Source organism: Pleurodeles waltl, chromosome 1_2 (genome assembly GCF_031143425.1).
Source record: "Pleurodeles waltl isolate 20211129_DDA chromosome 1_2, aPleWal1.hap1.20221129, whole genome shotgun sequence".
NCBI lineage: Eukaryota > Metazoa > Chordata > Amphibia > Caudata > Salamandridae > Pleurodeles > Pleurodeles waltl.
This window is the reverse complement of record NC_090437.1, coordinates 657976275-657991802: the sequence shown is the minus strand read 5'-3', so window position 1 is coordinate 657991802 and position 15528 is coordinate 657976275. Positions and strand designations below refer to the sequence as shown.

The 15528-nt window shown below is 40.0% G+C and overlaps 1 protein-coding gene across 3 annotated transcripts in view; it reads left to right on the top strand.

Annotated features, from left to right (window-relative positions):
* ELMOD2 (ELMO domain containing 2) overlaps positions 1–15528 on the top strand; it is a 97431-nt gene that overhangs the window by 56092 nt on the left and 25811 nt on the right. For all 3 annotated transcript variants that reach the window (XR_011205398.1, XM_069242591.1, XM_069242592.1), the window contains 2 exons: positions 1503–1636; positions 9014–9082. Coding sequence is in view for 2 of the 3 variants with exons in the window: in XM_069242591.1 (XP_069098692.1) it covers positions 1503–1636; positions 9014–9082 (203 nt within the window). In the remaining variant the exon portion in view is untranslated. The remainder of the gene's footprint in view (positions 1–1502; positions 1637–9013; positions 9083–15528) is intronic.

Here is a 15528-nt window from a genome sequence, read left to right as displayed (position 1 = left end):
GTATTGCAGAATTCAATAAAATAAGATTTAAAAAAACAAAACAAAGTACTTTGATAAATCTAAAAGCCGGAACACCTGAAAACATGGCATTAACAGAAAGGCAAAAACAGGCAGAAAAATAATTTATACGTATAAAGTAGGACTGTGGGACATGGGATTGTTAAACTACTGGGGGAAGAGAGGCTGCAATTGTGATGTGAGATGCTGCTTAGCTCACACAGTCAAATCAATCTAACTCGTAATAAATAAACACGTTTTCTTTAGGAAATTATCTCTTGGACTTAGTCTTCTATTGAACACATGAAATAGTGTGTAGTTGCAGAAGAAAAAATTACACCTGGCTGTAGCGGCAGTTCCAAAATCTTTCACTTTGTCACCAATGCATTTTTAAAAATGCTATATAAGGAAGTGTATGTCCCTAACTCACTAGTTGCACTCACTTTCTCAGCAACTTTGCATGTTCATAATGATCTTGGACCTCAGGAAAACCTTCAGCCAATGTCATCCCCTTTGTGGTGATTTTCTTCCAGGACTGCCATGTCATGGTGGTCCCCAAGAAAAAAGAATACAGAAGTATGCTTCACACAGTAGACGAAAAGTCACAGAACATGTAGAAGATTAATTATGTTGTCTTCTTACGACAGACCCTCACCGTCCCATTGTCGGTGTTGACTTAAAAAGAAAGCATAGGTGGCCTGTCGTGCCATGATGGCATGCCGAACCTACCACCACGAGCATATTTCTCCTGACGTCGCTACTGCTATGCATGTAGGAGCAACTTTGGGCTTAGAATATCTATCAGCTGAGCAAACCGTTCAGACTTCAGCAGGCTGGGGAGCTGGATGACATGCTTCTGTCTCACAAGCCAAATATTGGTCAGTGTGCTGTATATCAAAGGGGCCTCACAGTCTTGTTACCAAATTGAAACTCTTACTGCACATTTACCATGATTGTGTCTGGTCACTGTCCTTCTGCATTCAGATTCAAAGCTTTTATCCCCTCCAGGTGTAAGTTTTGGCTGTTTACCAAGCCACCATTCAAGTAATAGCATTATAATGGGAGTACCGGGTTGTTCCAGTTGACATGAAATATTATCTATGGCCCTTGGACACCTGTAGTGAATAACAGAACAGACCAAATACTCTACCCAGCTATCTCTCTCTGGCCCAGGACACGAAAAACAAGGTCTCATCACAGCATGCTCATTTTAAAGGTTACCAGTCATGAGAAAGGGTAATGGGGCTGGACAGGTGCTGTTCATTCCTTGGACCAGAGAACGTTCTGCCTTTTTTGTAATTCATGATGTAGTAGTAATCAGAGGCTGGAAAGCTGGGGGATACAGTTATTCACTTTATGTAATAAAGTACATTTGCCTCTAAATTTATGTGCTCGGTGCTCTGTGCTCTCACCCTTCAGGCAAATAAAATATTAACATTAAAATGAGGAAAACAAAGATATTTGGCATTAGCCATGCTTACTTATGTTCTTTTTTTATTTTTTAGCTCTGGAACCTCTTGAAGCCTCATGAAAAACTAAAATCCAGAGTTACAAAGCAGTGGGGTGACATTGGTTTTCAAGGAGATGATCCCAAAACAGACTTCAGGGGCATGGGCATGCTGGGGTTGGCAAATCTTTTGTAAGTATGTTGTGTATTTTTCTTGTTTAGCTTTCACTGGATCTGATTAGCCTGCTTTGTTAGTCACTATGTTTAATGAACAATTGTTTTCCTGAAATGTCATGGAATGTCATTTATCATTCAGCAATCCTATAACACGAGTTATCAAGTTGTAAAAGTATTGACTGTACTGCACTGAAAGATATGGTAATATTTGGGGTGGTAAAGTTGCAGAATGACTAACCATAAATGTCAGAGTTGTGCAGATGTATCAAGTTATGTTAATGCCTCAGTGCAAATTTCACATCCATGGAGGAGTGTTTATTAAGAACAAGTCTCAGCAGGAACGTAACAAGCTACACTGTTTGAAATCCATCTTACAGGGATGTTTCAGAGCTCATCTTGTATTCAACTATACTTTCCTGCCAGTCCTGCATTAGCGCCAGTCCGTTATCAAGTGATTATATTTTGAGAGCTGTTTTGATAAGATTATGCTTTGAACAAGCTCAATAGAAAACTACCAAAACCTCTATACAATTGAGGGAATGCCCACTTGAGATAAATGTGCGCCAGAGTGCTCTTTATTGAGGATGGCGCTAAGAACTGTGTCTGTGTCCACTTCTGTCATACCATAAATGGGGAATACAAGGCTAATGATACATTCCTTCCCCTGTTTGATGCTTCAAAAGTCAAAATGTGCTGTATTTTCCTTACACAGATTCTGCCAGTTTATATCTGTCGAACCTTGACCATGTATCGAAATAAGGGTAATGAGAGGTTTATGGATGGTTCAGCATACATCCTTCCAAATAAGAAACAATAGCTTTGTATGCTGTTCCGTGAGTCCTACTTAACCAAACTTTGGTAAGTGGACTTATTCAGGTAATTAGAAATATCCTTTTCAGGATACATAAGGCCTCACTCACCAGGGGGCATGCTAAATCATTGGGCTCTGCTCCTCCTTGGGTGTACACTGCACTACCCAGTGGGTCCCACAAAGGGGCTGTTTGTCAGAAGACTTTTTATCTCTATGTCTGATATTATCCAGACAAAAAGATATTAGCCATTCTCTATTGAAGTAAGAGGTTATGCAGTAGTTTGGGAGAGTAATTAGATTAAAATGAATTATGGACCACCTAAAAAAAATTCTGTTCTGAATGGTTGTCCATGTTAAGGTTCAAAGCAAACAAAATGAGAACTCATGGTTTATTTATGCTCCCAGGGTTCTGCATTGTGGTCAACGAGTATCTCACCTATGGTGCGCAGGAGGGATTGGTAGTGATTGTTCAGGGCTGTTTCTGATGCCTTAGTCTACTAGGTGGGTACTCAGTGTAGTGAGCAGTGCCAACATACACTCATATACACATGCAAATAGTGCAGAAAAGAAGGTACATACTTAGTACATTTTCTTCTCCATTTTGAATGTCATCAATATCTTATGAATGTAACCTGAACAATATAAATATACAACAAACAACATCTAAATACAGATATGTTGTATAAATATTCTGATATCCTTATAGTGAGGCTCGACCACTGGATTGTACCCCACACAACCTATGAAGAGGTGAACACAGCAACAATGCACAATGTGATTCATGTGCGTCTCCAAATAAAGGAAAACATAGAAAAATATCTGGCTCAGTAGACTAAACCCATCCTTAAGGTTCTCATACACATGCTCAGGTCACAAGCCCTCTTTCTTCGACCTGTCAATAACAATTGAAGACCGCATCCTGAAGAAATGGACATTTCATAAATCAACTGACTGCAAGCGCTTCTTTAGGTTTGACGGCTACCATCCAAAGGTGTTGCGTATGAACTTACCATTTGGTCAGTTTTTAAGACTATGAAGGAACTGTAGCATGATCACTGATTTGACATACAGGCCAAGGATCTGTCTCACAAAGTTAAAGACAAAGAGTACCACAAAAAGATATTTAGGAATGTTCAAAAAAGTGGAAGCCTGGATAATTTGGTTCACGGCTCACAGTGGCCTACATATTAGGAGGGAATGAGAAATTGAATGACATCAGTTGATTGTCAGCGGTGGGAGACAGAGCTACAAAATTGTCCAGAGCAAATTAAGAACTCAAGGTTACTTAAGTATGAATGAATGAGCAATTTTCATACATCCACAGGCAGCTACTGAAAATGTTTTAATGTTGAGGGAGGAAGTGGTAAAAGTGTGGATTTTAAGCCAATAATGCATGGTATACCTGTGGTCATATGAAAGATGGTTATTGGGATATCCACAATGGTAGGACTTGGCCCAGTAATAATAGGCCCAATAATGTAGGGAACCCAGAAATAACAACCAAACATTTGAACCAAGCTCAGAGTGCTGAAAAATGACACTGTAAGGTTTATGAACTTAATACCAAAATAGTCTACAAAAACTGTCAAATCTAAGGGCAAAGCATATAACATTTTCAGAACAAAATGACAATCATTAATGTATACAAGGGGTGGTTACAACAATTTGTACAGCGCTCATCTTTTAATAATTCAACACATGGGTAAATTCAATTTGGTTGTAGGAATTGTTCTAGTACATGCATCAGACATAGTAGGTAGTGGTATGGAAAAGATATTTGAAAAGACAGGACTACAGCTGGGCGAAGCTTCCTGCAGTGAGACAGAAATGGCCTGGGATGATTATCAGAACGCAGTTCAGGATAGCCAGTAATGCATCTAAACACCCTTGTTAAGACCTTTGTGAACCGTATCTTGCCATAGGAACCATTCGCTCTTTTTTTTATGCTTAATTTCAATTCACATTTCCCACTACATGAACTTAGTCGTATTTGTTCTATTTCAAAGAACGTACAGTTTCTTCTATTCATGTGTTCATGATATTGTGAACAGTGTTCAGTTAGAGATGCCTTTATTTCTGTCTTGTGACTGTTCCAGTAGTGTTCTTGAATAGTACTCCCAATATTTACTTTTTGACAAGGGCATTGTATAGCGCATACTTATGTGGTGTCACAGTTTACCACAATGCTGGTAAATATAAAAAAGTATTTAGCTCTTTCAAGAAATATTGCCTGTTTCTTCATATTATCCATATTTTGGAACAGAAGAGCATTTGCCTGAGGCTGGGGCCACGTAGGAAACCAATTTAAAGTGCATGAGAAATAGCTTTATTTATACGTGAGCTTTTTGTAGTAAAGGGATTTTATGAGTATTAGGGGCATTGTTTCTATGAGCTTTTGTCTAACGTGATGTTTGTTATGGAAATTAGTTATAAAATGAATTGGATCTTTGTTGGGATGGATCTGTTTTCGGTTTTCCTTCACCAAGTCGAATCCATTGAAGATGTGCACTTCAGTAGATATTTTAGATGTTTTTCCAAGAGTCCAATCGTATCCTCAAGCTGATAGATAGCGTGTGAGCTCATGGGCTTTGATCCTCATTTCAGTTTCTTTGAGTCCCCAGGAAATCACCCTACTTAGTGTTGCCAGTAGTACTCAGTGGATGGCAACTGCTGGCTAGAAGTAGTGAGTTGCTGAAGTTTCTTTTCTTTTTCTTTTTTCTGTTTGCAGTGTGGTTTGTATTTTGTTGTTTGTAATAGAAATTGCTAGATCCAAAAACTTGCTGTGATCAGATGGTAAAGGTTGCCTAGAAGTTCCATCTATTCTGTATCCTTTTCCGTAGGTAGGCATATTATAGTATGAGCGGTCCCTCTTAGATGGCCAAAAAAATCATCTGTGTACCATCCCCAAAAGGTCAGATGCAGGATAAATTCCTGAAGATATTTATTTCAAAGCCAAGGTTTCCCAACTTTCACCACGAAGATGAAGCATATCGTGCCGCAAGTTTGGCATCCATCTTGTTCCCTTGAGGTTGTAAAGACTATTGCTTTTTAAACCTGAAGACATTGTCGGTTATGTGAGATCTGACCATATTAATTACCATATTGTTGGTTTCAAGAACATGTGCAGATCCAGATCCAACTTTGTGTTTGATTTATGTATATTGATTCAGCATATCAACAGTTTCTAGCACATAGTCTTTGCCAGACAATAATGTCTATTTTTTGTAAGGCAAGCTCAGTGTCATGGGTATATGAGGGAAGACATTTTGTTGGTGACTGTGGGTGATGGTCCACACATTCATCAATTTGTGAGTTTGTTCAATCAGTTCCTGGTACATCTGGTCTTAGAGGTGGCACATAATATTGTTTTATGTACTTTGGTCAACAGGCAAAAGATTGCCATTGTTGGATGTTCTGGGAGTAGATATTGATTTTCTTCTCAGGATTATTCCTTGTTCATACACATTTTCCAGTTGTCTGCAATTTCTGCTGTAATTTGTTCAGGGGGGTTGTTCAACAGTTTTTTGTAGCAGGTGGTATCCAATAGCTGTTATTCTGTCTCTTTAAAGTAATCATCAGGGTGTAAGAAGACAATGTTGTTCCCTTTCTCTGCTTCTTTGATAATGATTTCTTTATTTTTGTCCAGGTTTAATTATCCAAGACTGTTAAAGTTACTATGCAGAATAGGTCAGTGGAATTCCCTGGTAGTAGTTGACGAGTGAATGTGGATTTAGCTTCAGTTGAATTTGTAATTGCGATATCAATTCCTAGATTACGAGCATGTTGAACTGAGTCTGATAATGTTGCAATAAGATGTTTTTTCCTCCAGTTCCCCTGCTGTAAATGGACTTATTATCATTTTTTCAGTTATTTTGCTTGTTGAATAGGTTTGTCATGGTAGCATGCTTTTAGTTTCAGTTTCCTTCTGAAAAGATCTGTTTTGGTATGTACCAAGTCTTAATTTGACAGGTAGTCAATTGAAAGGCATTTATTGATCATCTGCATTGCTATTTCTGTTGGTCTTTCAGAGAAGAGGTTGACTGCTAGATGGTGGAATTAATCTGGTATTTTTCCATTTTTTTTCTGGCATGCTATAGTGGTTGCCCTGATCTTGAGGGTTGGCGTTCCAGATTGAACGTTTTAAATCGAATTCTTGTATCTTGTGCATTCGTTTGTCTTTGATTCCAAGTTGATGACTTCTCATCTCCAGTATGGATGTGGATACCTGAACCCTGCTTCTCGGGGAGTCCATATCAGAGGTGGTCCCTAGAATTGAAGATGACTTACTGTCACACTGGGTGCTCTAGGTAGATTGTGATATTTATTAGCAAATGCGTACACTCTCTCCAAGCGCATTCAAACTAGTGCCTTCTATATTTACAGTTTTTCCTTTTGATAATGTCCTCCCCAAATTCATGACTTACCTTGAGTCTTTCCTAATTCCTTTTGGTTATACCTCACAAGATCACGTCTTCAATTTTTGTTCATTAATTCATCAAACTCTCTTTTGTGTCTGTCACATTCCTCCTTTGCTACATCAGTCGGTTGCCTGATCATGTTATTTGATTGTTCTTCTCAGTTTTCCCAATTTTTAATTTTATCCTGGTCAGTCATATCTACCAGGGGAAAGCTTGGATTTCGTAGTGCTTGTGCAATTCGATCTGCTTCCAGATATTTTAAGTGCTGTAGCTTCCCACTATTTAGCAGTCTCTTCTCTAAGACTTTTTCCAGTGACTGTATAGTGCTCTTTTCCGAGGATGGATTTGATTTGGTCAAGTTTGCTGTGCCTATATTTGAGGCATTGAAGTCATCATCGGTTTCATTGCTTCTATTTTTTCTATGGATTCTGCAATCATCCACCTGTATCACAGTGTTTTGTCAGAAGAAAGAAGGTCACAGTACAAGACAGAGGAAAGTTTTTTGCTTTATAAATTACCTGTTTGGATGACATATATAAGTATTATTGTTTAATTTGTGATATTAGGTTGGATTCCTAATATGGCAGGTGAGTCTTTCAGAATCTCTTTCACTCTTTCACTATAATTCTGTCCACCACAACACCCTTCATCCTTGAATTTATAGCAATATGAAATGCATTAAAATGCTGGGGACCTGCAAAACTGATAGTGTACAAACAATAAACGCATTTTGCTTACCCATTCTATGCAAAAGTCCATTATTCAAACTGTTGACCACTGAAGCCTCCCAGCTGTCTCCTTTTTAGTTTTGTAATCAACCATCTGGTTACTGTTTGTGTGCAGTACTGGAGCCTGCACCCCTTGTTGATATTTTGTACTGGGCTAGTAACAGACCGACGAGTGGAAAAATAGGCGACTGGTAATATTTATTTTAGGAGGTCGAGCTGTTTTTAGATCCTACTCGCCCCTTCTGGCAAGTGGACAAAGAACAGGTGTTCTGTTCAGTCAGAAACTGAATTAGCAATTAAGGTGCCTTTAAATCCTATTCTAGTCATATTTTCTCTGTGTTCAGAGACAGAGGTCAAAAGTCAGTTTGTCTTCTTGCAGTGCAGATACTTTTCCTTGTGACTGCAGAGTTCCAGATTTTTAAGGTGAACTGTCTGACCTATGTGAAATGAAAGGCTGTTGGTATCAGGTTTTTACTAACACACAACATTTATATAACTAAATCAACTTTACAAACATTACAAAATATATTTCAGTAGCTGTGAAAGACCATTTTTGTACTTCTGTGTGATTAAAAAAATATTTTAATAGGATGAAAAACAAGTCAGAATACTTTACCATTCAATAAATGATAAATGTTTTCTGAAACTCAATTTTCACAGATTATTGTTAATACACTTAATAGTTTTATAGGTAAAGCTGCAAGTTAGTGAGAAGGTTTTTGGACATTTCTTGGAAATGTACTGTCTGTAAATGACAGTGGGCTACCACATTAAGGTTTTTGTAATATATTTATTAAAAGTGAGTGTTCAAACATAAACTGAGAAACACTCCTTCCCTGATGGCAAAGCTATTAGTAAACTAAGAGGCAAGTCATGCATGGATCATGTGTACCCAATATGTGGCCTAGATTTATTATACATGGAGAAAACGTTTAGTGTATTTAATCAAACAAAATGTTTACAGCAGAAATGCTGAACTCACATATTTGAAGGTGCACTCATATGTGAGAATGAAGATAAAGGCGATTGTTAAATACAATATTTGGATCACACAATTTGAGACTAGTTTCCGGGTCAAGTACATTACAGTTAGGTCGAGTAGATTATTCAAGATACCCGACCTGCAGGTCTAGTACAATTTTTATGATTTGAGGTCTGCATTGAATGTATGAAGGTTATTCAAAAAGTGATGACCTTTACATTATATATATTGCATGTAAGTATCACTTCGTATTTTCTTACAGTTCTAAGTGTATTTATATCAAGTTGGCAGTTTTGAGTTTTCATAAATAGCTTTGAGCATTGAATCAAAAAATGTTAACTGACTTACCTGTGTCAGCCAAAAGGGTCATTGTCTGTTAGTAACATCTACCAGTATCCAGGCATGTGGAAACATGAAATATCTAACAATGGAAAACTGTTTCAATTTGTTCAGATATTTTAGCCAACATCACACCGACGGGGCTTGCCAGGTCCTCTCTCATTCCTATCATCCAAAAATGGGGTAAGGAAAATTTGGCTTCCTCTATTCAAGATAAAAATCGTTTTCAGTATGAAATGTGTGCATTTAACATGTCATTTCTATTACAGATTGGTAACTGGTAAAATGTGCCTCCAGGAAAATGTATTTCATGTGTTTATGGTTTATTTTTTTATTTAGTGAAATAGTTATTAGTTGGTCATTAGTCCGTTAAACATATTTACAAAGCATTTTAAACAGACTTCCGATATTTATTGCAATCTCATGTGCAAAATACACTCAGTAGGTTTTTTTAATCTCCTAGTGCAGCAGATTTGTCAGCAGAATGCATTTGACCAATCAGGTGAATTTAAGCCGAACAACTACCTATGACATATTTTTTTAAAGCGGTACCCTCCAACTTACGATGGCATGAAAAGTATAGTCAGTTCCTTTATTTCCATGTCCTCAGATGGCGATCTGGAGCTCTACTCCTTTAACCCCGGGCAAGAGTTCTTCTAAAAAATGTTCTCATAGTTTTTTCCATTGTGCAAGGTCCTTCTTGGGAGCTTGTACCCATGTGGTATGGGACCCGGTCAGTCACATCTTACCATTGGAACCTGATGACTTACGGATGGCTCTAGCCCAGACTTTAGGACATCTAGTATGCAGCAAAAATTTGTTTCTGGTTTAGCTAGGATATGGCCAATTGCTTGGGTCAGTCAATTGACATGAGCGTTGTCCTTTGGTGCCATTTTTGGACGAGGTCCACAAGCTTCTCGGGGAATGTCCAGGCATCCTTGATCGATATGCCATTCAGTGGCTCTCACCTCTTCTGTGTGAAGGCAGACTCGTCCCTTGAACTGTTCCAAGGGAGTCGAGCTACAACTTGTTGTTATGATCTCTCCACACATGCCAGTCACTTCCACTTCCCAAACAATTTTCGTCCCCTTTGTGGTTATGTTAGGGGTCTGTCACATAGAAAAGACCAGACCCCCAGTACAACAAGTCGATAAGGCTTTTCAAGGTCGGGGCAGGGGCTCCCAGAGTCAACATCAAGGACATCAAGTACAATGCAAAGCTCAGTTCCCCATCCCGTCAGCAACCACAACTTCAAAATTGCTTTAGTGTCTCTTTTGTGGCACACATCCTTCCTGTAGGAGAAAAGAGCTGTCATTTCTTTCAGGGATGGCAAGACGTTACTCACACCAGTGGGTCCTCCAATATGTACAACAGGCATGCTCGACCAATATCTCCATGTGTGGAAATTAAGCAGCATCAGTTGATTTCCATTTGATCTCCCTCCCAAGGTTGCTGATGCTATCTTGGCAGCTAGGCACCTCCCACAAAGTCATTGTATGCTGTGTGCTGGGACAAGTTTGTGGATTGGTGCAGCAGCACTTAAGTGGACCTATTACAGGACAAACTGTCAGATGTGTTGTTATTTGTGTTATATTTGGCCCAGCAAGAACTTGCACTGGGCATTGTTAAAGGCTACTTGTCCGAACTTTCAGCTTTTTGTGGTTGCTGAAACATTCTTCTTTGCTCAAATCACCTTGAGGTGAGATTTCTTATAGGTTTACAATATATGTTTCCTCCAAAGCCCTTTGTGATGCCACACTAGGACTTGAATGTGGTTCTCTGATTTCTAATGTGCACACCTTTTGAGCCAATCCAAAGTTGTCCACCACACCTCTTGACTCTGAAAATGTTTTTTTGTTTACTATAACATCAGCTCATTGTGCAAGTAATCTGTATACACTCTCGGTCCAGCCATCTTACTCAACATTTTTTCCAGACAAACAGATCTTGAAAACTTGAGCTGCATTCATGCTGAACATTATAACGCCTTTCCATGATGGGAATCATATCACCATTCCAGCATTCTTTGCCCTCCCTCATCCCTCGAAAGCGAAGAAGAAACTGCATCGATTGGATCCCAAAAGAGCCCTCAGTTTTTTAATTGATCAAACCAGAGACCACCATGTGAAAGATCAGCTCTTTGTGGACTTTTCAGGGGCAAAGAGTGCAGTGCAGAAAAAACCATCACTATGTGGATAGTCCTCTGCATTAAAATCTGAAACACACTAGCTGAGAAGCAGCCCCCCCAAAGGTTTACAGGTTCATTCCACTCGAACCAAGGCTGCCCCTACTGCATTAGCTTGCGGAGTGCCCATTCTGGATATGTCAGGCTGCTACATGGGCATTAGGGCACACGTTCAGAAAGCAATACTGGCATGACAGGTCTGTAATGATGGGTACTTTGCCTGTTCAGTCCTGCAGGTCTTTTTGATCTGAGTATTTCCACATATCCACCATTTTTGGAGGTACTGCTTTGTATCTATCTTCAAGGGAGCAATCTGCAGTTAGAAGTATCCATCAGAAGAACAAGTTAATTACTTTCGGTTACACTTTCACTAGACAGTTCCAAGTCAGGCGCTGATTATACACCATTCCTCTAAGTTGCCTCTCTAACCCATTATTCCCAATTAAAGCTGATACAGGTTATGATCAAATGTTTCAGCAACTTCCTTCAAGACATGTTACAGAAGGACTTTACTGTGCTGGCAGCCTCATCTGACTCATACACAGACATCAAGACCTCTTGAATTCCAGCAAATACCCATGCCCTGGTTAAACTTCACTCCATGCAAGCCATATCATACACTAGGTCACACAGGAAGGAGGTAATTGACAGTAGTAATTTTGACCTCAGGTGCCATGGAAAAGAAAGAAGTAGCAACAAGTATTTTAAATCTCACACCCTGAAAACATTTCTCATCATCTTCAGGCAGCTCATCATAGAGAATGAGACACTATTTTACATGAATATCGTTAGTGAATTCTGTGACAAAAATAAGACACAATCCAGTGCCATCAATCAATGTGAAAACCCCACTACAGTCCTTACACTTGACAACTCCAAAAGGAAGTGCTTAGATATTAACAACGTCAATGACAAAATAGGCATGCTCTGACAGCACATCAGCAGCAAAGCCACTTCTGACCTGCTCACAGGAATTGCACACTGTAAGACATCCAACTGATCTACATTCCCTCCCTTTCTGAAGACGACCTGGTGATCCTATTCCAGCCTCTAAAAGCCATAAATTATGAAGACAGTATCATGCCATCATTCATTTAAAGGAGTTCTGTAGAGGAGTACTAACATTCATGTCACATCCCTTATTTTTATGGCCCATGTTCTCTCAAGACTGGGTACAACCTGACACTTTTCAGAAAGCCAAACCTGGATCTTAATGACCTCACTAGCTACCACCCAAACACATTCATTTGTTCTGGGAAAGATGAGAATGCAGAGACAAAGCAGCTGCACAAAAGGATCAAGAGCAACTTTCTCTTGTGGGACTTCCAACCCTTGTTGTGGTCTTTTTGCAACAAAAGGACTACATCCATCGAAACGGTTGACAGTGCCCTTCAGATCACAGACAACAGCTATGCCAGCCTGAGTGTCATGTCTGACCACAAAATTTCCATGCTGATGAATTGCTTCACTACCAACCAAGTTGGGGTTTCCAAGGCATACCTTAAGTAAAGCTCAAACAAGTTAGTAATATTTATCATTGGAAGATGTTAGGAAGGGAAACGGTCATCCACCTAGCACTGGAGAGCAGGTGTACCTTCTTCAAGTTCATTATAGGAAATTGTATCCTTTTCACTTCTACCTCAGCACACCCAAAGATCAGGCATGTCCACTGGAGGTATTTTTGGCACATGGATTGATACACAGGGCGCAGCTCTGTAGTGCAAAGGGCATACCATATGCACCCTACTTTTACTGAGCTTGACTACCAGCAGCTTGTAGGATTGTAGAGGACTGATAGTCCAGCACAGCGACCTAGTATGTTAAACTAACGTGCATGAAGCTATATTTAAAATGGCTACACTACGCCTTCCCCTTGTTGGTAGAAAGTGGTTTAAGCCAAAGCTAAAATGCCCTAAGCTAAAATATATTTAAAACCCTACTTAATTTTGACAAATCAAGAAGACACACAAGCATACAGCTTGATAATTCAAAAAATGAGCATGCGGCCAAGAGCCGAATTCAAAGGAAAAATGTCAGTTTAGGACAGTTCCAAATCAAACATCAGTCATGGAATGCAGGAGGTCCTCCTCTTCAGCAGATGACAAAACCGGTAAATCCGTGCCAAAAACCACTAAGGAGCAGGTGTGTTCCATAGCCCCAGTGTTAACCAAGGCGGCATCCTGTGTAGTGCCTACTAACGAGTTAATGGTAACTTCCTCCAGGAAGGGTAGCTCGTAATCAGCTTCTCTGAGCAAATGCAGCCGCAGCACGCATGTCTGGTAATGAACCCTCAACGAGAACATCAACAGATCAGCATCAATCACTGAGGAGCGTTGCTGTGAAAGACAAACTTCCAGTGCATGTTTGAAAGAGCACCAACGGCACCGAAACACGGGCTGCACACAATCCAAAACCGGTCTGAATGACAGAGACCAGTCACACCCCAAATGTTCCAGGAGTGTTGCTCCAAACTGCTGCATCATGCGTTCATGACACAGCTGCGCTGATGGGAGCGCCTTCATTTGTCCTTGTTGCGGCGGGACAGCCATTGCGGAAAAACAACAGCAAAATGCCCGCTAATAAAGCCAAAGTTATTGGAAAGCACCCAAAAATGCTTCCGAAAATTGAATGAATAGCCGAAGGTATGAAACCGAATGTAGAGGAGAAGGTGTGAACAAAACCAATACCAAGCTTTGAAAAAATGTGCTAATCCAGCCGTGCTGGACGCATTAAATATACGTCCCACGAGTTCACCAAAGTGTCTCGGAAAGTTCGTATTTAACAGGGACTGTATTTCTGCCGACGACCTTGCCACTTGAAGTGCGTAGGTCTCGCGCGCAGATGTAAGGGCCACATGCTTCTGAAACAATAAAGCCTTCAGTCTACTTAACTTGTCAAAATTCACCTTGGAAGTAGCAGTGTGAGGCCAGATATCAGCTACCTCCCTAAATTTAGTGGGGGGAAACAGCACGTTCCGGCAGTATGTAACGACCTTAGAGACCAAAACAACGTAAATTATTCCGGCCCGCATGCCACAACAGTCTTCACTATTGAGGAGGAGGTAGCTGTCGTTTGAGAGCACCTGGAACGTGCGTTTAATCAGGGGGACTGGAACTCCCTTCAGATAGCAAGCCAAGTTCGCAACCGAGGCATTACACGCCCCATGCAAGGACAGCTGCTTACAAATCATCTAATGGCTGACTGAAGTCTCGCATTCACTACCGCTAAGAAAGACTTCTTTCATGCCATTGAGGCATTTGTACGAGAAGGGAAGCTCCCACACCTCATGGATGTAACTATCTCCCAACTTTTCATATCTGCCTACCGGAACGTGTTTCAAACAAGAAGTGAATTTTAATGTAGAAATAGGCAGATTAATAACCCCGTGTATCAACCACTCTGCTGAAGGAATCTCGGCCACGGTAAAAGGCAGTCTTTCTATCTTTTCAGTGTTAAGCATGACATAAGTTGCCTCCTTTTTAGCCATTAGTTGTTGTTGTCGTGTCAAATTAAAGGAAAAAAATATTTCCCTGGCACTGATGTGCTGCCACGGAACGCGACCCGCCTTCAATGTCTGAAGTGTCCAACCCAACTGCATAAAGGACCTGGTCTGACTCTGTCCATGATATAAAGAAGACAGATCGTATAATGTCTATAGCAGAAAAAATAATGTTGTTAATTGTATATATCCGATCGGACAAGGTGTGAATCCCATTATCCACAACAGCTAATGCCTTTTTCAAATTTTCCTGATCTATCTGCCATAACCGTGCTGCAGCCTCTTGTTGGGAAAGTTTCCATGTTTCATTGTATACCTCATACAAGAAACGCTTCTTACGTGGTATCTTTGGGCCTGACAAGAAATCTTGTAAGTCAGTATTGTTAGACAGGAGACTGAGGTGTGTCTTAACCGCATCTAGTGAGGATAATTTTAGCAACTGTTGGCACAATTTTCCTACACTATATGTTGTAATTATGTCAGCATGTTCTGTTGATATATAGCGAGGGTCTGACCTACTCATTCGGAAACCCCCTGAGGAGGTGACAAAACGGTGATGACACCCATTGGTATCTATTGGCCACAATAACCACCCGCCTGGACGTGTCAGTGAAGCATTAAACGTACCATTCTGGACCCACTCATTGAGCTCATTTATAGTTGCATTCGTATACTTTTGCCATTTATCAAATTTTGCAAGGGCAGGTATACTGGGCATATTTAATTCCCTAATTGTGGCTAAGCCTAAACAACTTGTCTGTTGTACTGTTTCATTTAAAAAGATCATTTGAACAGAGATGAGACATGCTCTAAACCATGTTTCTCTGCCCTTAGTCTGCCAATTTTTTGTTCCCCAAACACTTTTCAAATCAACATATTTTGACCAATATTCATAACCTTCAATTGACCTGGAAACAAAAGAGTCCGAATATATAAATTTCGTGT